This window comes from Trachurus japonicus, chromosome 19 (assembly GCF_045865225.1).
Source record: "Trachurus japonicus isolate A0001 chromosome 19, Traja_1.0".
Taxonomy (NCBI): domain Eukaryota; kingdom Metazoa; phylum Chordata; class Actinopteri; order Carangiformes; family Carangidae; genus Trachurus; species Trachurus japonicus.
In genome coordinates, this window is record NC_140925.1 from 24,697,295 (window position 1) to 24,720,962 (window position 23,668).

The following is a 23,668-nucleotide window of genomic DNA, read 5'->3' on the forward strand; positions in this document are numbered from 1 at the left end:
TCACAGAAAGGATGTGGCCATCTTGTGGCCACGTCCTTGCTAAAAAACGTAAAAATACATTTCTTCTAACTTCTTTTATATGTTTACATTTATTGTGTTAGTTATACAATTTTAAAGTACACTGAAAATCCATTTATTGAATGGTGTTGAATTGGCCGGCTGCTTCATTTACCCTTTAATTCAAATTTTGGAGTAGGGGAGAGTGGGGTAAGTTGAGCCACTTTTTGTATTCAGGATCACTACATAAAGACAATTATAGTTTTGTTCCTAACTAACACATCTGCATATACTTCAGGATGTTTTGCATCCCTACAAATTAACAGAATGAGTGTAAATATAACTGTTTTTAAAATATAGCATGTTCAAAAAAAGTGGTCTTGTGACTCAACTTACCCCATTCATAGGAGTGGGGTAAATTGATCAACCCCCCCTTCTTTCCTTCCATCCATCTCCTACCTCCCCCTTTACTTAATATTTCACCTGCCCAGGCTACAGGTGAACACAAACTGCAGGGACTTCCTGCTGAGCCACCAACTCGCTGAGATTTGGGGAATTTTGCAATTACGCCGCATCTTGGGAAGAATCCCTGATATTTTTCTTTGAAAGTAAAGTTTGGCACACTATAAACAACTTTTCCTGTTTATAGGAACATACTTACTGTAATCACAAACATACAGAATCTTGATTTAATCATTTGTACATATACAGCCAAAATATATTCACTAAGTGTATAGGATTGGTGGCTCAACTTACCCCTGGCCAAATGGATCAACTTACCCCACAGCTACCTTAGCTTGGGTTTATTACTCCCACAGCTAAAATTGTGCACATTCATGCTAAGTTTACTACCTCATGTTGTAGCTCATAGATACCGCAACCCATGTATAAAACAAATTTACAATAATATCGTTTTAGTCTAAACACAATTCTCATAAAACTTATGATCGACAAAATTCACTTGCGAGAGCGAAAAATTGATTTTTGGGTCATAAACATTAAACCAATTTACTCACATTGCTCTAACCTTCACAGACTCCATGAAATGATGCCTGGCTCCCTAATATTTGGTCACATGCTATTTTTTTTCCTATAGTTTCCTAGAAACAAGGGGTGGGTCAACTTACCCACTGGCTCATCTTACCCCACTCTCCCCTACCTTTATTTTGGGGCTCACTCTAAAATGCTTTCTCAAGCCCAAGATCAAATAAATTCATATAAAAAGTCTCATCAGCACTGAGTACAAGCTGTTATCCATCATTTCCTGTTCATCAGATACTAGACAAAGAGCTGGTCAACTGTAAAAGAGTTAGTCATATTAAACTTTTAACTTGATTAAGAGCGGTGAGATTTCCAAAAAGTTGCTTGCATACCATCTTTTAAGAGCTATTTACATTTCGTTTTAATTGAACTGATACTGTTTGGAATGAAGAGATTATTTTTTAAATTCCCCTGCATTCCTGAGAGATCGTCTCAGCAGAGCACAAGGATCCTTCTCCCTTATCAAGGTTCATTACGATAAAGGTGGAGGAACTTTTTTAATTCTGAACCACATTAAAGTGAATTGTTTTATTTGAAGTTTGAACAAAGACAGACCATTAAGCTGCGGAATTAACCAAGTTTTAAAACTCTCACATTTAATTTGATGACTGCATAATTTTGCATTAATGAACTCAACAGAGGGTGCTATACTGGTGGTGGTGATATTTGAAACGGAGTGCTCCTTATTAACCGGAATTAGCAGACTGTACCGGAGAGGAGTGTTTTAAAGCAGTTTCTGGAAGGAAGGGCACGTCCAAGCCGCTGCTATTGATTCAAGTAAATGAGCTGATTATGTCACTGATTCCCGAGTCCACTGTGCTTTATTAGAGGAGAAGACAGACTCAACTCCACTCATTAATTTATGACACAGGCGCAAAAAAGATTTGATTAGTGGCTGCAATGATATTAAAAGGAGCGTTTCAGCCAAAAAATAAAGCTTGGTTGTTATGTGTACTTCATCCTTAATGCAAAACCATATTCATTTGATTGGAGGTTCACTGACAGGCTGTATTACAAGTGAATGTATGTTCAGTTACACACAGCAGGTAATCACATGGTATCATTCATGTAGCAGATAAAAGAATGAAAAGCTGCAAAATGTGCCCTCTAATCACCACTTACTAACATTTGTTTGAAACAGCCATTTTCACTGCAGGTATTTTTTTATTTTTTATTTAAAGGACAATTCCAGGCGAATTCAACTCAGGGGTGTATTTTATTATCATTTTAGGTCTAAAAGAAGGAATCTGAAGATTTTCAGTTTAATCGCTCCTGTTTTGCGGTAGTTGCGTCTGTCCCCACATCGCCACGGCAGCAATGAATGGGAGTGGATGTAAGTTCCGCTGTTTAGACTGTTTACAGCCCTCAAAGCCGCAATTTTTTTCCAAAGACAGCATCAGATGGCTACTCAAACATGCACCGAGAAGTTTATTTACTTCAAACAAGCCGACATGTTTGTAAAACTAGATCTAATTCAAAGTCTCCCGGAGTCTGCCCGATATGGGATTTGAACCTGGGCCGCCTGCAGCGAGGACTTTAGCCTCTACACATGGGGAACCTGCTTAACCTCCTGCGCTTGGCGCCCCAGGACTAAAGACGTGACGATGAGGACGTAGCAGCTCCTGGAAACTGGAGAAGCCAAAAAGAATTCAGTCGTAAATTTATTATTAAGCCTTCAGCTTTCTGGCTATTGTTATTCATCCATCCATCCATTATCTTCCGCTTCATCCTGGTCCGGGTCGCGGGGGCAGCAGTCGGAGCAAGGATCCCCAGACTTCCCTCTCCCCGGACACTTCCTCCAGCTCTTCCGGGGGGACCCCAAGGCGTTCCCAGGCCAGCCGAGTAACGTAGTCACTCCAGCGTGTCCTAGGTTTCCTCGGGACATGCCCGGAACACCTCACGTCAATCTCACGCTCCATCCGCGCTGGTTTAAAGTCCCGCCCCTTTGGCTGCCGACCGCTGGAGCTGGCAGGCTGTGAACAGAGCGTTGAGAGTGTCTGCTGCCCATGCTGATGACGCCCATTAGAGGTGCTGATTCTCATTCCAGCTGCTTCACACTCGGCTGCAAACCGCCCCGGTGCATGCTGAAGGTCCTGGCTCGAGGGAGCCAACAAGACAACATCCCGAACCGTACCCCCTCCGGCCCTTGGCTGCGCCTAGAAATTCTGTCCATAAAAATAATGAACGGAACCGGTGACAAAGGGCAGCCCTGCTGGAGTCCAACATGCACCGGGAACAGGTCTTATTGCCAGCAATGCGAACCAAGCTCCTCCCACAGGATGTCATGTGGGACACGGTCGAAAGCCTTCTCCAAGTCCACAAAACACATGTGGACTGGTTGGGCAAACTCCCATGCACCCTCAAGCACCCTGCAGAGGGTGTAGAGCTGGTCCAGCGTAAAACCGCATTGTTCCTCCTGAATCCGAGGTTCGACTATCGGCCGAATTCTCCTCTCCAGTACCCTGGAATAGACTTTCCCCAGGAGGCTGAGGAGTGTGATCCCCCGATAGTTGGAACACACCCTCTGGTCCCCCTTTTTGAAGAGAGGAACCACCACCCCGGTCTGCCAGTCCAGAGGCACTGTTCCTGACTGCCATGCGATGCTGCAGAGGTGTGTCAGCCACGACAGCCCCACAACATCCAGAGACTTGAGGTGCTCAGGGCGGATCGCTTCCACCCCCAGTGCCTTGCCACTGAGGAGCTTCCGGACTACCTCAGTGACTTCAGCTTGAGTGATGGATGAATCGACCTCTGAGTCCTCAGCCTCTGCTTCCTCGACGGAAGGCGTGTCAGTGGGATTGAGGAGGTCCTCGAAATATTCCTTCCTTCCGCCCGACATATCTCCAGTTGAGGGCTCCCCTCCTCCACTGTAAACAGTGTTGGCGGAGCACTGCTTCCCCCTCCTGAGGCGTTGGATGGTTTGCCAGAATTTCCTTGAGGCTGACCGGTAGTCCTCCTCCATGGCCTCCCCGAACTTTCCCCAGACCCGAGTTTTTGCTTCCGTGACTGCCCGAGCTACATATCTCCAGTCGAGGTCAATCCCTCCTCCACTGTAAACAGTGTTGGCGGAGCACTGCTTCCCCCTCCTGAGGCGTCGGATGGTTTGCCAGAATTTCCTTGAGGCTGACCGGTAGTCCTCCTCCATGGCCTCCCCGAACTTTCCCCAGACCCGAGTTTTTGCTTCCGTGACTGCCCGAGCTGCCATCCGCTTGGCCTGCCGGTACCCGTCAGCTTCCTCGGGACTCCTTCTTCAGCTTGACGGCATCCTTTACTTCCGGTGTCCACCACCGGGTTCGGGGATTGCCGCCACAACAGGCACCGGAGACTTTACGGCCACAGCTTCGGACGGCCGTGTCAACAATGGAAGTGGAGAACATGGTCCATTCGGACTCAATGTCTCCAGCCTCCCTCGGAATCTGGTCAAAGCTCTCCCGGAGGTGGGAGTTGAAGACCTCCCTGACAGGGGACTCCGCCCAACGTTCCCAGCAGACCCTCACGATATGCTTGGGTCTGCCAAGTCTGTCCAGCTTCCTCCCCTTTCCAGCACCCCTCCCAGGGCCTCCAGGAAGGCCGGGTACTCTGCACTGCTGTTCGGCCCATAGGCCGAGACAACAGTGAGAGACCTATCCCCGACCCGAAGGCGCAGGGAAGCGACCCTCTCGGAGACCCTACCAGGGGCATTAAGCCCCCCAACAACATAGCTCCTAGGTGCTCAAACCCCTCCACCACGGTAAGGTGGCGGTTCAATTCTTTCTTAATATTATTCTTACGACGTCTTCTCTTTTTCGGCATCTAACTACTCCATACTTTGTGCTATATCAACAATTCATATATCGGGGCGGTGCGTAGCGCAGTGGTTAAGGCGGCCGTCCCATGTAGAGGCTACAGTCCTCAACGCAGGCGTCCCCGGTTCAAATCCCGTGTCGGGCAGACCTTTCCTGCATGTCATTCCCCCTCTCTCTGCCTCCCCCTTTCCTGTCTATCTCACTGTGCTATCAAATAAAAGGCGAAAAAGCCAAAAAATATACTTTAAAAAAAAACAATTCATATATCAAAATGTGCAGCTTTTCAACTACTTCAGCGTACTTTCAGCTACAGACTTGATTCAACCTTTATAATATTCACAAAACTTTCAGCTATTATTCAGCGTATTGATACCTGATTCATGACTGTCTAAAACCCTTGATCATTTTGACAAATAATGGGTGTGTATTGCGTTTGACAAGCAGAGGCTTCATAACTTCAACCTCTTTGACCTTCTATTACTTCAGCATATTTTCAGCTACAGACTTCATTCACCTTTAATATGTTCACAAAACGTTCAGCTTCAACAGTTTCTGATTTATGACAGTTTAAAAATCATTCACATTTTGGGCAAAGTTCCACTTATAAATAGGTGTGTATTGCACTATAGGGCTAGAGTGGGTGATATCATCAGCTAGAGCAGAACATAGCACAACACAGATAAGTATTTGTAGTTTTATTAGGATCTTGGTATGTAACAAATCCACCACTTAGCATCCATTGAAAAATTCAAGTAAATAGACAGATGTTCACTGGACAGCCACATCATTACATGGATTGTGGATGTTAAAGGGTATACTGCACATCTTAAGGTAACACCAGAGTGCTAAAAAATAAAACATAGCCCACAGTCAGCAAACACGTGTCATATTCAGTGGATATAATGAATACACCAAAATCATCCAAATGAATGATTCAACAAAGTTTCAAATTGTCAGCTTTTGTCAACATTTATGAAAACTCACCAAGTAAAAGGCATTAAAAGCTGCTGCTGTGTACTGCAGAATAACATGCCAGAACTATGAATACTATATTGAATATTTTACTTTACACATAAAGTAAAATATTTCTTTACATATCTAAATATGTTTGAGTAAAGTTAGGGCAGTTCAGAGATTATCCTCTTTTATATTGAAATAAATAAAAAAAACACTTAAAACTACTTACAAGATTTTTTTTACATAAACAACAACAGATAAATGCCAACCAGGGCTTCACATTGAAATAAATAACATCCAAACACACATTACATTTGTCTCAGGTTTAACACGTTAAGAAATGTTACATTCAGAAATGAGGTCTACAAGTTAGAAAGAAAGAAAACAAAATGTGATGAAGCAGATGGATCATAAATGTACAATTCAACAGAAAATGTCCCTTCCTCTTCATAGTCAGTGTGGATTTCACATATACATCAGCTGATATTACTGTTATCCAGCATACTAGCTATATAATGACACTTCTACATGTTTCAATTATGGTAACAAAAGCCTGACAGGTGTAACAACGATAACTGAACCTACTGTCACTAACCTCAACTACAGTTTGCTTTAGGGATCATCCTGCTGCCTTATGACAAACAAAATATCATCTTTGTGCGTAAATTATGTCAATTTTAAGAACAAGTCAAGATCAGGAAGAAGGAATTAGAGTAAAGAAAAACAAAAAGGAGTAAAAAATGTCAGTAATTTGTAGATAGTAAAACCTAAAAAGATTTGACGTGAGAGAACTTCACTATTGCACTAAAATTCATACATCATTACTTGGCACAGAGCAAAATTTTATTTGAATAAATGAAAATAAAAAGGACACAAAGTCAAATTCTTTTTGTGGAGTGTGGCCTAATTTGCCAATAATGCCTACAAAATAAAAATCCAACACTTTTGAATAAAATTATACTTTGTTTCCTGCATTTTAACAGGAATCAATTGCTGTCTGTGGGATAGAGGACGCTTATGAATGCATAATTTTAGTCAGTCAGCGTTGGAGTGTGGATTAAAAACAGGCAAATTGACTTCTTGATGTAAAGGCTTAATATATTCATAACCCTACATTGTTTAAGCAGGAGTGGGGTCAGAATCTTTAGGTACACAACTCACAGAAGAGTTTTTTTTTGTCTCTACAATGTTCGACAAGTGTAATCACATTGATCAGCTGCCTTTTAACATTTTACTGTAGATCTTAAAGTAGTTTAACTACACTCTGTAGGGGAAACTAATATAATAATAAATCAAAAACAATATATGGAAATGTTGGGTTAAGTAGCCCCAAATAGTCAGTTTTTACCACATAGTGAAAGAAAATTGAAATGAACAGTGAGTGGAAATAAACTCTACAATCATAATCAATGACAATCAATCAATACTAGTATTCTATAAAGATAATGCAATCCAAATTAAGGACAGTAAAAATTTAGGCCAAAGGAGTTAAATTCAATGCAAATCATTCTGTTTAACACTAATTTTGTGTTGGAATTTTGAGCTCAGAGACTACATACTTTGATAGCGACTTGTAAAAAAGTATCCAAATATACTTGTGCTTTTTTCACAACTCAATTCGCAACTGGCCCGAAATTAAGAAGAATAAATATTATGATCATAGAAAAAGATAATTTTACCATGAATTTAACAATCACCTTTCTGTCATAAATCAGGTAATAACACAAAACATGGAAATTACAGCAAAAGGAGAACAAAATGTGCAAAATGCTGTTTGCAGAAGACTAGGCTGAGTCCGAATAAAGAAAATGGGTCCTAAAATGATCATTCTCCTGTTCAAATAAAGGATGAAACTGAAGGAGATACTTCTTTATGTCTCCATTCAACAGATTTGTTTTAAATTTAAATCCAAAATTAGATGGCACTGTATTTGGCTTGTGTTTACAGTTTGAGGATTTTGCTTATTTTATTTAACACAGTAATGGGGTTTCTATAGAACATGCATTGTGTTATATATGTGTTATATTTAATGGAAAATGTTATCACTGGATATCATGTCAAGAAAATTATTATTCATTCATCTTCAGTGAAAATACCTAGAAATATATCATTTTTACTTTTTAACAATTAATGAATTCAGTTGGTGAGAGAAGATGTTGAGATAATCATTTGTGGAGAATGATGATAGCACTATGGAAACAGCCGAAGATCATTGTCAGAGATACAGCAACACAATTTAAAAGTTAAAGGCAGTGTCACAGCATTTTAAGGCAACACAGAAGGACAACATTACCAACAAAACATTAACATCCCACATGTAGACTGCCTTAAAACGCTGCTGTGTATCGTCACCTTTAGGGCAGAGACAGTATAGTGTCCAAGAAATCACAGGACGTGTGCTGCTTCCATCACAGAATATCTTTTAAAATATATATGTCGTCTCACTTTGACATTTCTGACAGAAACAGGCAACAATCTGCACTGCCCTTAAAATGTGCCCTTACAGTACTGTGAAAGTGGAACATTAAGAAAAGAATTGTACAAGCCAGCTTGTCAGTCTCCTTCACAATGCCCTCAGCCAAAACAGCCCATACCAAAGAAGGAGAGAAGAAAAAATGTTTTCACCCCCTTGGCCCTCGTATTATCCTTCATCTCTTGTTCCGCATCTCTTTGCAGATGCTATGTGCTTTCTCATAGTGACGCCCCAACCACGAAAAGAAAAAGTAAAAGTTGTTTATAAACTTACTTTAAACCAAATACAGGTTATATTCCTCCAATTGTGAACCAGAGTCTGTGCTAGTGCACTGGCCATTTTATCTCTTGTGGAGCCATATTTAAATTTCCCCTGAATCAACTCTTTGAAAAAGTGTATTCACAAAACTCATTCCCCCCTCCCGTCCCCCCTTACTCTTTGCTTCAACATTTTAGATTAAAAAAAAAAAACTGGCACATCTGAAAGCAAACCCATACCTCGTCATCTTTTTAACATGACTCTGGGAAGTTGTTTTTTTTTGACAAATTCCCCCCATATGTCGGTGAGAGGGAATACTTTTCAGCTTTTTTTTTTTTTGCCTGATCACGTACCAGATGATTTCAATAACAGCAGCTGCCCCTGGTACTCTGGACTCTCTTTCGAGCCACACTACAACCAATAAACCAAGACAAGCTGGGACGGCCCACGTGACTGTCTGTCACTGCTCTAAAGTGACGCTGGGTGGGATTTCCAGTCGGTAACTCTCAACCATCATTCAACCTGTCACCTAACCTGTTAACAGGGCTTGGGTTGGGATGAATCCCGGCCTCCACTCGCTCCACTAACACAAAGCAGGATCAGACTCCTTCAGGACTTGGAGAGGAGCGTGTCCACGGTGTGTCACAACCTTCACTCAAACACCTTGACTTCTTGCAAAGGGAAATCCTCCAAGTTTAAGAAGTAGTCAGCGTCACAGTCTCTCTCGATTTCATTTGTGGATCTTCCAGTTCCTGAGGAGGTGAAGCTTCCAGGCCAGGGGGGTCAGAGAGGGGGTGGGCAGATGCACAGGTAGGAGGTGTCCCCTAAAGGAAGAGGAGGAGGAGGAAGTGGCCTGTAGGAACCTTCCTGCCCCCACCCTGCCCTCTGCCACCCACGCCTTCAGACCTGCAGCTGCAGACTGACACCCTGCAGAGGACACGTTGTTTATTCTCATGTTGTTCTTATTAGAATAAAACACCAGTGAGTTTCTAGAAAGACTGACTGATGCATAAAAACACAACCATGATGAACTGTAGCCACAAAGCAAATTGAGACTGTTATAGGCAGGATGAAATGTTGCTACTAAATATTAGGATATACAGTATGGAAGTGGACATTGCAATTAATTGTAAACAGACTTTGAAGTAAATTGAAATATAAGTCATACTGTGGTTCCTATCCCACTCGAGTGTTTCCCTTTTACATATAAATTATTAAATAATATGAAGTTGCTGATTGCAGAACTCTTTTACAGCTAAAAGCCATTTAGCCTATCATGATCCTTCTTTGTAGCATAGTCTGGTATATTAAGGATTCATTTACTTCAAAGTCCTGTTTTCTTGGTGTGTTAACAGAGTTGTTTTCTTATTATAGGAATGTAACATCTATGACACTAGGGAACCTTTTTGGGTATTCCCTGCTTCCCACCCTCCTCTATTGAAGTAGTCTGTTTGGGTCCAAGTATGAGCTGGCTCTGATTCTAGCCTTGTCCTTCCTGAAATATATTCAATATATAAATCCAAATTTAAGTACTGTAAATGTAAACAAAACCTACTGTAAAACCCAAATCTTACACTACATTGTGACAAAAATGTGAGTTTCATGCTCAACTGACCGCCCAAACACACCTGCAACAAGACCACCTCTAACCTACTCACAACTAGTCAGATCAAAGTTCATTCTTGACCTTAGAAATCATAATTAACAAAACAATCTCTGAATGACTGCTCTGGCTCTTTCATTTACATCCCAAAAAGGTGCTGTGGTTATTGTGTCAATATGGACGTGAGAATGTTTTAGTGCTCAGAAAATTGGAACATCTGTAAGTGGGAAGTGAATAGGCCTTGTGATGTGACTGTTGACTGTTCTTTCCAATGTGCTCACATCTCAAATGCAAATACAATTCTACACATAACCTGCTTTCAAAGTTAGCATGACTACTAAAAAGTTTTTGTTTTTTTATTTAGCTGTTTTATACTGGCACCTTCAATAATGTTTCTTCATATTAAAGGGATAGTTCAACATTTTGGCAAATTGTCCCATTGCCCATAGCAGTAGGTTCGTTAACTTTAATTGTCGGTGTAAGCTATCTTTAGAACGGTGGAGCAGAGCCACGAGCTGCTCAGAGCTACGCTACAGAGGCTAATGGAATTTCTTGGTTTCCCTCATCAAACTCATCAAATACACAATCCAACAACTCCACAACACTTTGATGGACAAGTTGTGACCTGCACATTCACCACGCTATGAGATAATAACAGAACGTTACCAGACAGAGTTGTTTTAGAGGGAAATTCATGCAAAACCGCTGATGCGCGTTGCGTTCAGGGACAGTTTTTCAGCAAACCAAGCAGTCTCTGTATTTACCTCGAAAATGGCTCAGTTTTGTAACATTCCATTATTATCTCATAGCGTGGTGAATGTGCAGGTCACAACTTGTCCACAAAAGTGTTTTGGAGTTTTTGGATTGTGTATTTGATGAGTTTGATGAGGAAAACCAAGAAATCCCATGAGCCTCTGTAGCGTAGCTCTGAGCAGCTCGTGGCTCTGCTCTGCCGTTCTAAAAAACGAACCTACTGCTATGACTACCGGTAGAGTGAGTATGAAAATGTTGAACTATCCCTTTAAGCTTTTCCTATTGCAGTGTTAGAGGTTAGAGACAACATACGGTACCTCTGTTGCCTTTCCATGCACAGACAGCAGGCAGAGTGTGAGCCTCACTCCTGGAGCTCAGTCAGAGCCACACAGCATGCAGCTCTATCATCCTTACTCTGGGCAGGACCGTCCACTCCGCTGCCAGTCGTCATGCTGCGACTGCGACTGGTCAGCTTCTTGAGCTCGCTGGCGAAGGAAATTACTTTCTTTTTGTCTTCACGCACCACCTGGGAGCAGAAATAGATCCATGTTATTGAAATGCATAAAGAGCATATAGAAATGTGCCAGGCTTACAATCATGTTCTTCTTTAAAATTTAAAAAAGACATGGGTCTTTTTTTTTTGTTTGTTTGAGTGAAGAATGAATTTGCTTCAAAATGTTTCACTTTTATTCAACCAAGGTAGGTCACTGAAAAACATTCTTTCAATCTATTCATATTTACAAATGCATCAGTAAACGGGCTATAAGGGTAAATGGATGATGAATAAATAAAAAAATAAATACTCACAGATATAAAATATATAAAAATAACCAGACAAAGCTTAACATTGAACTGTAAACCAAGCACAACGATCAGCAAGTACACACAACACAAAATTACAAACAAGCAAAGCAAAAGCAGGTTAAAAGCACATACAATTCATCACACAACGACTATACAAAACAACATGGATTTAGAGATGAGAGATGTGAATGAACACAAAGTTAGAAAGAATCAGTTTTTGCAAGCACACACAAGTTGAAACTGCAAGAGTTCATGACACACATGCAGCAGGCGAGGTGTTAGTGCTGCAGGTGAAAACGTCTCTAGCACTGTAAAGTAACGACCAGGTTTTGAGCTACCTGCTCTTTGAGCTTAAGAATGAACTTTCCGGCGCCGCGCCAGCGACTCTGAGCATGGTAGACACACTCTTGATCCAGAAGCACCCGCTGCAGAGGTTTGGTGGTGGAGGACTTCTTTGAGCCCACGTCCTTGGTCACTTCCTCCATCAGGACATAGTCACAGGGGTTGGGGTTTGATAGGATGCTGTAGGAATACTTGGCCTTTGACAGAGTCTGACAGAGAGAGGAAACAAAAGAAACAAGAGCAGACAGAAAAGGCCTTATTTTGTGCACTTTTATCAGAAACCTTGTCCGACTTGATTTGGTCTCCTTAGACCACAATTTTTATCAAATAAAGAAAACGTGTCCTTGACTGTCCGCACCTGCTGTATGATGTCCTGAGCCGTGCTGTAGCGCGGGGCCTTGATCACAGTGTGAGGCTGTTCTGGTGAAACTTCGTGGACCTGGACAAAGAACATGTCGTCCTCTCCTCCTCCCCCACCTCCTCCCACTCCTCCTCCTCCCGCTCCTTCTCTACCTCCTACCGGGAGCTCCTCCTCTCCATCTGGCACCGTGTGCCTCTCATTTAAGTTCTACAAGAGTGACAGAATAACAGATGTAAAGCAGCACTATTGTATAAATGACTGCAAGGGATGACCACAAGGAGGAGCCATACTCTACATTAAATATATGGTCTGTAGTATTTAATTGATTTTATATTAAATTCAATAACATTAAATGGGATTACTGCTAGAGCAACATGAAGACAATTACATTAAATTGTTCTGCATCATTCAACAGATAAGAAACATTAAACTCCAATAAAACCATGTATGTTTCTCACAAACACATGCTGCTCTAAATGAATAATTTGACAAACACCTCCTCTCTTGTTTTGAGGCAAATCCTCCCCACATATCCCTCCTCAGCGTTCCAGCCGTAGACCAGCCGGACCAACTCCTCTTCAGGTGCCAGAGCTCGATACTGAGCACAGCGCTTCACTTCACTGCGCTCCTTCAACAGAGGAACCCTCTCCTCACAAAGGAAGTAGTCGGATGGGTTTCCTGCAGACGCTAAAACCTGTGGTAAGGTACGATGAAAAACTTAAAGGGATAGTTCACCCAAAATTGAAATTTCACTCATTATCTACTCACCCTCATGTCGAAGCTCTGTCCTCTTCCCAGTTTGTCCAAATTTGACGAACTGGGAAGAGGACAGACCCTGGTTCGCCCAAATTTGACGAACCGGAAAGAGGAGCTTTGAGAAGCTTCTGCTTCAAAAGAAGCTTGAAATATACTTATTTAATTTTTTTCGGGACAATTTCGCATTTCGGGGCTTCAATACAAGACGGACATTACATACGAGCAGCATGGAGGTATGTGGATGTTTTTTGGTGTGTCTTTTTGTTACGAAGACAGTTGGTATCCATTTGCAACCGTTATATGGACATGCACTGCTACGCCGAGACCCCCTGTAACTCAGAGAAGTCACGGATAACTCTGAAACTTCTCCCAGCCCTTAGTCCACATGAGGGTGAGTAGATAATGAGTGAAATTTCAATTTTGGATGAACTATCCCTTTAAGATGTGTAGAACACAAGAGGATGATGATTGAGATGACAGAAAGGCTGCAATGACAAAATTCATGTGTGATAAATCTTTATGTGGAAGTGACTGACCGTGTCCAGCAGCTGTTTGGTGGTGGTCTGCTCAGTAACAGCGAACACGGTGAAGGGCTCCGGACCGGGGGCTCCGTGCACCGTCACCTGCTGCTGCAGCGAGGCACATTTCTCCTCTGAACTGAACAGCTGTACAGAAAGCAGAAGCAGGTTTAATACCAAACATACTGTCATGATGGTTCTGCTTTAGAAGACGGCCTCTCTGGCTCTCTCCTCGGAGAGGAGACTACAATATTCAAAATTTTAACATGTCTGTGACGTTATAAAGGTTTCTCAAGTGCATCTCAAGACCTGGCCTGAATAAGTCCTACCAAGGATGAGGGAGTAGCGCCCCCTGTGGGAACCTCCTCTGTTCTGCGGCTGTAGACGAATAAGCTGGACACTTCAAGTGGCTCATTATGCTGAGTCCTCAACTGGATGTGTCTGTAACCTGAAACACACAGAACAAGAACGTTTTGACTTCACAATGCAGCAGTTATCAAAATTCTGTGTATTTTAGCTGCATATTTGCAGAGATGTGCTGTTTTTAGGGGTTAGGGTTTCCTTCTTTGACAAACACAGCTTGTGTCCAATAGGATTTTAGAAAAAAAAAGAGCAGACCTGAAAGTAATGAGTACTTTTCAGCCTTCCTAGAAATTAACTTGAGTAAAAGTAAAAATACTTGTCTTGGAAATGTATTCAAGTAAGAGTAATAAGTACCAAAGAAATCTAATACTCAAGTAAAGTACAAATCCTCTGGATATGTACTTAAGTACAGTACTCAAGTAAATTTACTCTGTTACTGTCCACCACTGCATATTTGAACATAAACATGTACAGAGTTTGGGCTGCTGAACCCGGTCCATGGTGTGTGAGACTCCTACCTGATTTGAGGGCTTTCAGAGGCAGAGTCCTCTGAGCAGTGGTCTGGGAACTGTTGTTCTCCACCACAGCAAAGCGCAGGAAGCACATCTCTTCAAAGTGCACGGTGAACTGAAAGTGCTCGTTCCACATGGGGTTGAGGGTGTTGCGGTGGATGGGTTTGGTGCGGAAGTGGCAGCTGTCCACGGGCATGCCCAGGACGTCCACCTCGATGCAGGGGCTTCCAGCGCTGTTAGCAGGGCAGACGTTCTGACCAGAGACGATCTGAGAGAAAAGCAGAAGGGAGAAGGCGTCATGTGATGAATGAGCACCAATAATAATGCCATGTATCAACAGCACTTGCAGTTAAGATTCTTTCAACATGATCCACTCTCTCTAAATCAACCTTGTTTTCAGTGCTTTTGATGAAAACCCAAGCAGGCACAAAGCCAAACAACAGTCAGTGAAGTCACTCTGACCTGCCAGCAAGGACTCTACTTCATCTTCTCCCCTCCCCCCACACAAACACAGACAGTATGGAAGCAGATAATCTGAACCTGACAGATGATGATGGATGTCAGAGGGTAAACAGTGCAACTTGCTAAGAATGTTAACAATAATTGAAGGCAACAGAACGAGGATGTGTACGGTAACATATTTCCTTTCCTAATGTAAATCAATCGGGTTATTAGAGAGCTTCTCAAGAAATAAAAACCACTTTGTACTTAGAGAAAACACTGTGCTGTTCATTTATGTCAACAATAATTTTGTCATGAAATATAACTGACTACGTATTTAAAAAAAAAAAACTATTTTCACTTGTACTGTTAAATGTCACCTTCTCCTACTGTATCTTCTCTATCTTCTCTACCAGTGTGCTGAAAAACTGACAGAGTATTATTGATTGATTGATTGATTGATTGATTGATTGATTGATTGATTGATTGATTGATTGATTGATTTGGGGTTGTTTGTGTTTATGTATGTATGTATGTATGTATGTATGTATGTATGTATGTATGTATGTATGTATGTATGTGCGTTTATGGTGGGAGTTTTTATAAATAGATAAGTCTGTGGTTGGGTAGAATGAACAGCTGATAATGTCCTGTGATTGGTAAATAAAGTGTGGTTGTAAAAATCTAAATTCTCTATCTTCTCTACAGTTCTCACATATGTATCTTATAGACTAAGAGCAGTAATGTTCAATGCAGTGGGTGATACAAAGTGATGAATAGCACAGACTGAAAAATAAATGGAGGCCAGGAGAAGGGTGGGGGTGGCTGAGCTTTTATGAGGTTCACTGATATATGGAATTAACTGGGTGGCCTTCATGACTGTCAGATAATAAAAACATATAGAGATATTTTTATAATAAAACTGTCCAAACACACCTTAATGGAACTCATACAAGTCATAAAGTCTGTGCAGTTGTTGCAGGTATATGCAGATGAAAGATGGAAAACACGCTAAGGAAGTTTTAAAAGCTGGAAGACGTCATAAACCTGGATCATGTGTATGGAAGTATATACAGTACAACTCGATATGAAGTATTCTCAGCACTTTGCAAAAACATTTTTTTCTGAAACTGAGAGAGTAAATTTTAACTATTTACACATATACCATTTGCAAATGCAAGTAGCTGCATTATGATTCAAGATTCTTCTTCTGAGAAAATTCCTACACAGCACTCTTGAAATCCAAACTGACAGTATAAAAGAGTAGTAAAACATCTGAATAGGCAGGAAGCTCAGGGTATGGATCAAAAGGAGTGAGGATGAAAGTGCAAAGAGAGAAAATTCTCAGGGATGAAGTGGTCATTCTGACTGATCCTCCATGCTGCTCCATCTATCGTTTTAACTTACAGTGAGGGAATACACAGCAGGGCTCATTTTCTCCACATCTCTCTCCATCGGACAGAACTGCTGATAAAGTGAGCAGCTACGGTCCCACAGCACTGCTGGCTTCAGCACATACCCACAGCCACCGTTGGACTCAAACAGTGCTGTGTTCAACTGCATGGGCAGGTCTGGGGAAAGAGAAAGGCCTGTTAATTCATATAGCACTGCAACAAACAGCAATTACCAAAAACCTCAACTGCAGCAAGCCAGTATTAGAAAATGAGCCAATTAAAGAGGTGGAGTTCTGTCAACTGGAGTGAATTTCACTGCTTGTTTCCTCAACCAGGGCTATAGAGGGGCCTACATAGAAAACCTGCACGTTTGAAAGGAGGAAAGTGTGTCCTTGTCCACAACTTGATATAAATTGGACAAAATTGACGATAAAATGTGAGTGGCAGAGAAAGGCAGAAAAACAAGAGACAGATGAGTGAACTAAAGAAGAGAAACAGGAAGGGAGTACGACAAGGATCAAAAGCGAGTGAGATTTTTGGAGGAAATAACTTCAACTCTCTGAGTTCAGACAGAAAACACATCCACACAACAGAAAACTTCTAGGGATGAAGAAAACAGTAGAAAACCAGAGGGAAGGAAACAGAAAGAAAAGGAAAAGAGAGACAGATCAACAGAGGGAGACTGAGAGGGAATTGAAAAGCACTTTGGATGGAACTTTGGATGGAACTTTGGATGGAGCACTTTGGAATAAACAATAAGAATATTTCATATGTCACTTCAAAGCTATAACACAGACTCAGCATTTTATGTCACCAAATTCATGTCAAATTCATAGTCATTGGAAATGGGCTGCACTGCCTTCATTACTGTAGAATTAAAGTTATTCAGCCACTGCCACGAGATGTGAAGAGATTATCACTCAGAAGCAGCGAGATGTGAAGAGATTATCACTCAGAAGCAGCCCTGTGCATTCTTCATCTCATTTCTCCTTTATCTTCCAGTGGTTACTATTTAGGGCACAGTGATATTCTACTAAAACAAAAAAGACACAAACTGTCAAATACCTAGAAACTGCAGATGAGGTGAGGTGATATTTTCATACTAAATATTTAATTGTAAAACTTTTTTTTTTTTTTTTTTACTTTTTATTTAAACTATCAGACTTGCACCATTTGCATTGGTTTATAGCTTTCCTTCTTAGTATGTTTATTGTTATGCACCAGAGCACCAAAGCAGATTCCTCATATGTGAAAACCTACTGGGCAATAAACCAGATCCTGGTTCTGACATAAAAAGAGTTAAAAGCATCTCTCGGTGCCGTCCTCACCATCGGTCTGATAGTTGAGTGCCACCAGCTGAATGCCATGCAGCCAGAACAGCAGTGGATTGGGGTTAGTGGAGTCGATCCTGGTGGCTGCCGGGTACGTCCGGAGCAGCTGGCACACCGTGTGCTGGATCAGCTTCTGGGAGTAGCGCCGGCACAGGCGCTTGGCTGCGTTCTCGTTGACGGAGGAGATGTGGTAGCACTTGGGTGTGCGGATGATGGCGCTGAGCGAAGTCGGGGGGTTGAGGACAGGAGACGTCTGCTGCTCCTCCCAGCTCAGCCGCTCAGCGCCACCTGGAGGTAGAACACAGAGAGGCCTCAACACCTGTTATCCTCAAACAGCACATAACATTTCTCTGCCAAAGTACTGTAAAGTCTAATGGCAAATTTGAAAGTTTCCTTGAGAATTTCAGTAGGAAAACCAACATTGATTTTACATTCACATTTCCCTGACAACAAGAGGAAATAGTAAATCAATATTCAATTTAACACAAGACAAATTTTCTTGCAAAAGCAAGCTCAATCTAAAATGATCAATAGGTTTGAATCCATTTTTGGTTCACGTAGAGTGAACCAGTGATGTAGCTGCTTATCCAGTAAAACTCCCAGTCCACATTTAGTTGTTTCCAGGTTAATCTCCACTTTTTTGGGTGAATATCAGTGTTTAAGTGGGAGCGCTGCATTCTTTTGCTGTTTATTTTAATACATGTCCACCCACTCACATTCAACATTCAAGTTTTTTCAAAAATATCACTGAAATACAAATAAAAATGGAGCAAAAAACATGAAGTACTAAATTGACCTCTTACTCACACACATGCTCAAGCTAAGAATGGGCAGCCTTTAGCCTTGCGTACTGTACCTTTCCCAGGGGCGCGGCTCTGGGTTGTGACCTCCCCTGTGGCGCTGCAGCGAGCGGGAGCTGTGCCAAATATGGACTTCCTGCTCTTCCCGCGGTCCTTGCCTCTGCCAGAGCCGGCTGGAGACAGCGTGGACAGGCCTGGGTTCCCACAGAAAACAAGCAGACAAAAAGAAAGTGTGGTCAATAACAAAATGCAGACAGACTGGAGACCCAACAAGACTGACGACGACAATGATGATGATGATGATGATGATGATGATGATGATGATGATGATGATGATGGGCATTTCTCCCTCTTCTTATTCTCAATTTGTCTCTCTAAAAGCTGTCACTGCATCACAACGAGAATACTGCTGCTCTGTCCTGCAGGCGTCACTTGAAGCATGTTTGACACCACAGTGAGCAGTCTGCTGTCTATCTGAACTGGGCACGCTGCCCTCCCTTCTACTGCTCACATCTCAGGTCCATGGAAACAGTAAACAAATAAAAACACTGGCGGGTTTATAAGGGCAAATGTCATGTAAAAGAAAAGAGGAGACTAGCAGAGAAGAGAACACTTGAGAGAGGAAAGTGGAGATAAGAGGTGGAAATTTAACGGATAAAAAGAAAGATAAATGGTAGCAAAGAATGAAGATAGATCCAAATAAAGATGAATTAACAGGCATTTTAATGTGGGTACAGAGAATAAAGTCAAATATCCTGAACTGCTGAACAGAAAGCATTTTGAATCTTGAATTACAATCCAGTTTTTACTATTTCAAATTTTGGCATGTCCGCTTAGAGCAAGACGGTTAAAACTAAGAGACAGCATAGGGTCACATGTGACAAAGGCCCCAAGTCAAATTTGAACCCAGGATGTAGTGCTGTTGTGCAGTTTTGGGACTGACAACACAAAAAAAAATGTAACCATATCTTTCCCATGGGAGAGAAAAGGATTAATCATCTTAGTGGGTGTCCTGTGTGGGAGAGGAATGGAGTGAAATACAGGGATATTAAATGTCATGCAGTGAAAAAAATATCTGAAACATGGGGAAAGGTTTGACCTCTTAAATATAACATGGGAGTGGGACAAGACAGAAAAGAGGAGATAATGAAAGTGATTGCATGTCAAGAGTAAGAGGAGAGGGTGGAAGAACGATTCTGACGGAGAATAAATCACTTTGCACTGGGAAAAGAATCCATGAAGGGAACCGGGGAACACACAGTAACAATCAGAAATGACTGCCTGAAATGAGACGTGAAAGAAGAGAAAGAGCAGTGTTTGACAAAGAGACAGGATGATGAAATATTCTCTACCAGGGAATTTCACAGCCTGGCAGTAGATGATGAGGTCGGACAACTCCTGCGCAATCTGCCGGCTCTCCTTCTTGTTCTGAGGAAGGTAAAACTCCTCGCCCAGCTCCATGTCAAACACCTACAGGTGCAGGCAGACAGAGGACATGAAGAACACATTAACATTTTCTGTGAGGAGACAGCGATGTGCTACTGGAGCACTGGATCTCTGTAGATGCACAGACAGAGGCGAGAGGAAGCAAGGCAGCAGGTGTACCTGACTTTTATATCAGCGTTAAATTCATCTTAAAATTTCCTCTCTGACTTTTACCCCTCTATGTGTTCAGCATATTTGTCGATCTTTGATTTTTTTGTAAATAAACCAGAATTAACCATGAATTAGCACAGGCCTGAATCCAAACAGCAAAAGACTACTGGCATCAAGTAGTTATAAAATCTACAAATGAAGTCATTCAGTGTTATAAGAACTGCAGCAATTAGGTTTAATGGTGTCGTTTCTGACCTTTCCTTTGCTCTGTGTGGTGCTGTCAGTCTTCTTCATCCTCTTTGGTATTTCATCGACAGGTTGCTCCTCTTTGTCTGCTGAGCTCTTCCCCTCAGGCTTGTCTTCCAGGATGTTATCTATTCAGACAAAAACAACAAATTATTAAAAATAAATAAATAAATAAATAAACTTATATTAGGGATTTAACACCAACCAACGATTTATCAACTTGCTCAGTTGCCAAGGGCCAGGCAGTATTTTTTCTATCAAAAATACTTATGCTGAAACATACTGACATGTGTGCAACCACCATGCACCTGTTAATCAAGCAAGCAAACACCCAAATACACCTCGCTTCAACCCCTCAATTTTCCTTAAGAACACATTTCACTAATAGATTTCATGAATCTATACCATAATAACTCTCTCCAATTGTAACAGCCCTAATTCTCATGTGTAGCGTAAAAAGCAACATCTGATCCAGTTAAGGCAAAAATGGACCTGACAAAAATCCATAAATAAAATCTTTCCATTGGTGTGTCAGTTGTGCTTGAGTATTATGTCACCAGTAATGCATATATCAAAAGAAGTAAATTTAGCATCTGGGAAACTAGTTCTTATAAAAACAAATAGTGACTTTATTTCAGGAAAGGACGTGGGCTTTTCTTGTAACTTGAATAAAGGCAGAGTGTTGAGGGGCCATCGTTATCTGCAGCTTAAAAGCACTTTTTTTTTGTTAGTTTTTTTTTTTTAATATTCTGAACAAAATAAATTGTTGTTCAGGTAACTTACATTAATAGGCCAGTGCAAGCATATTCATTGTGTCTGTAGCGATCTGAATGTCACAGAATAACTCTAAAACTCCACATACAGTTGTTCTGCTTTTCATTCAGAGATTAACTAGGACTTTTAGGGGACTTTTATTTTGAAATTCTACAGCATCTAAAATCTCCTTTATCTCAAACTGGAGGAAAACTTTGAGCAGGTGGGAACAATTACAGAATAATTAAGACAGGAAAAGCAGTTATCTTGTATATCCATGACTACTTGCAGTGCTCATGAGCATGTTCCCAAGCAAACGCCCACATCGACCCCCCACCCCTTACTGATACTCAAGGCAATGTCCATCAACTGTAAACAGCAGTAACAGTAGGGAGTTCTTCCCTTTGCTCCCATTCCTCCTACATGTTCATCGCAACCAAAACCACAAAAAGAAAGATAACGGTGAAAAATTACAGGGGCTTTTTTTTCTTTTCTTTTTTATTTCAACATGTTTAAGTCGTGATATTTGAACTCTCTTCCTCAGAACTAGGTTTTATTAGAGAGATGGCCCTGAATGCCATGCTATAGTCAGTGGTAGGAGAAGTGAGTTGGACCAGACTGGGCCAGAAGGGAGCTACTGTTTGACAAGGGACAGTGGCAACTTGGCAGCTTAGTCCTCAGATGTTAGTGTTTGTTCTTTCTGGGCCAACTGATGTTGATCTCTAACAGTGTGCGGTAAAAGGGATTCAGTCAGAGTCGGGGGTGGTTTATTTAGTCAGGGTGACTTGATAGCTGACTAGTAGGGTTAATATTTGACAAAAAGATTTGTTTGCAAAACCGCATGATACCACGCTATGAGGTTTAGATTAAAGGAATGTTATTTGAAGGGTCCATGACCGGTAAGTTCTTCCGACAGGGACAAGCAGAGGGCAGGGACTAGGAGAGAGCAGAGCAGAGCTGGGACTGGGATGGGGACAGGGTAGTTTCCCCTGGTCTGTTTTTTAGTGTGGGGGCAGCTCGGGGCCTGAGAAACCAGATGGCTTTGTTTTGTTTCCCTGATGAGTCTGCCCAGCCACTAGGAAGGTCACAGACAAATACAGTACAGAGGGTGGAGGAAGGGAGGTGTGCTGTTTGTGGGAGAAAGAGAAAGCATCCAGACATCGTATTGTTAAAACGCTGGAGGAAATGAATAAAATGTTTGGGGTTTTCTCTCTCTCTACTAACACACATACAATTTTGATGTCATTCATAATTCAATATCAGTGACTCAGGCTGTTGAGTGGGTCTTTCACTTGTGGTTGGATTCCCGGCCCCTCAAGTCAGCATATCTAAGTGTGGACAAGATACTTAAAGGTTGAATATGTAGAATATTTATTAAAAGCTATATTTAAAAAAAAACAAAAAAACATCCACGGGTCGTTTTGAGGGTACAGAATGAAAGTATTGCTTTTCCATAATAAAAAAAAAGTTTTAGTCTGTATTAATATTTTAAAATTTTTTTGACGGGCTCGACAATGACAGTCATTGTCTGTAATTTCTGTCAACGTTCTGTTTACATTCGTACCTGCCCGTAGCCGACAAGTGGCTCAATTCTCCACAATTTTCCTGCCTCCTCCCAGTCGTATGCGTTAGTTTCCAACCAAGCCTTTTAATAATCAATCAGTGGATCAATGGATTATCATATACATGTTTATCATATACATGTTAGGATGGGTATATTTGTGTAGTCTTATCTGTCATAAACACGTTTACTGTCGCGGACTCCTGGTGCCACCAAGCTCCTCTTTTTTTCTTTTTTTTTTTTTTCAACTTGACGAGAGCAGTGAGCACCGGAGGCTTTCCCACTCTCCCTGTAACATTTATTATGCTGTTAATGACGGTAAAAATGAAACATAAGGTTGGGGCGGTGTTTAGCTCAGTTGGTAGAGCACCCGCCCCATGTGTTGAGGCTATAGTCCTCACTGCAGGCGGCCCCGGTTCGAATCCCGCGTCGGACGGCCCTATCCTGTGTGTCATTCCCCCTCTCTGCCTCCCATTTCCTGTCACACTCTCAACTGTCCTATCTAATAAAGGCATGAAAAGCCAAAAAATATACTTAAAATGAAAAAAAAAAAGAAACATAAGGTAAATATCCTGCATAGTTCTCCTCCTGTGCTGTCCTCTGATCAGTGCGGCGTCCCTAGCAATGGCCTGTTTTACCTAGCAACAGTCTGGCAATCGACTGCTGGAATTCTTTTTTGTTCTGGTAATTCTACATATTCAACCTTTAACCTGGAATTACCCCTGATGGTGTACATACAGTATGCATTAATATGTGTCAATATATGAATGTGGCCTGAAGTCTAAAGTGCTTTGAGTGGTTGTTAAGTGCTCTACAAGTGCAGGCCCTCAATCAATACAGAGGTGCCTACTGTGCAGTGGTTGCATCCTTCCCTGAGTTACCACTGTTTTTAAATACAGGGAGATGAAATCTATCTAAGAGCCATCTACTACCTTCTGTGTCAAAACAAAAGACCAAACACACAGACATACACAAGCACAACACAAACTTGCATCACGATTGTTATAAACACAGGTTACTCTA

At 41.6% G+C, this 23,668-nt stretch overlaps 1 protein-coding gene across 7 annotated transcripts in view; it reads right to left on the minus strand.

Annotated features, from left to right (window-relative positions):
* Positions 1–8,815: 8,815 nt before the first annotated feature.
* Positions 8,816–23,668, minus strand: part of plce1 (phospholipase C, epsilon 1) — an 86,459-nt gene continuing 71,606 nt past the window's right edge. For 4 of the 7 annotated variants that reach the window (XM_085762350.1, XM_085762348.1, XM_085762349.1 and 1 more), the window contains 13 exons: positions 20,341–20,459; positions 19,842–19,959; positions 18,546–18,683; positions 17,687–17,977; positions 16,372–16,535; positions 14,530–14,791; positions 13,978–14,096; positions 13,667–13,795; positions 12,871–13,068; positions 12,372–12,581; positions 12,010–12,222; positions 11,282–11,393; positions 8,959–9,438 (listed from right to left, as the gene is read on the minus strand). In XM_085762350.1, coding sequence (XP_085618476.1) covers positions 9,242–9,438; positions 11,282–11,393; positions 12,010–12,222; positions 12,372–12,581; positions 12,871–13,068; positions 13,667–13,795; positions 13,978–14,096; positions 14,530–14,791; positions 16,372–16,535; positions 17,687–17,977; positions 18,546–18,683; positions 19,842–19,959; positions 20,341–20,459 — 2,270 coding nt within the window. In that variant the 3' untranslated portion in view covers positions 8,959–9,241. Of the gene's footprint in view, positions 9,439–11,184; positions 11,394–12,009; positions 12,223–12,371; positions 12,582–12,870; positions 13,069–13,666; positions 13,796–13,977; positions 14,097–14,529; positions 14,792–16,371; positions 16,536–17,686; positions 17,978–18,545; positions 18,684–19,841; positions 19,960–20,340; positions 20,460–23,668 lie in introns of all 7 variants that reach the window. The other 3 variants (XM_085762352.1, XM_085762351.1, XM_085762353.1) reach the window with 2 other exon arrangements.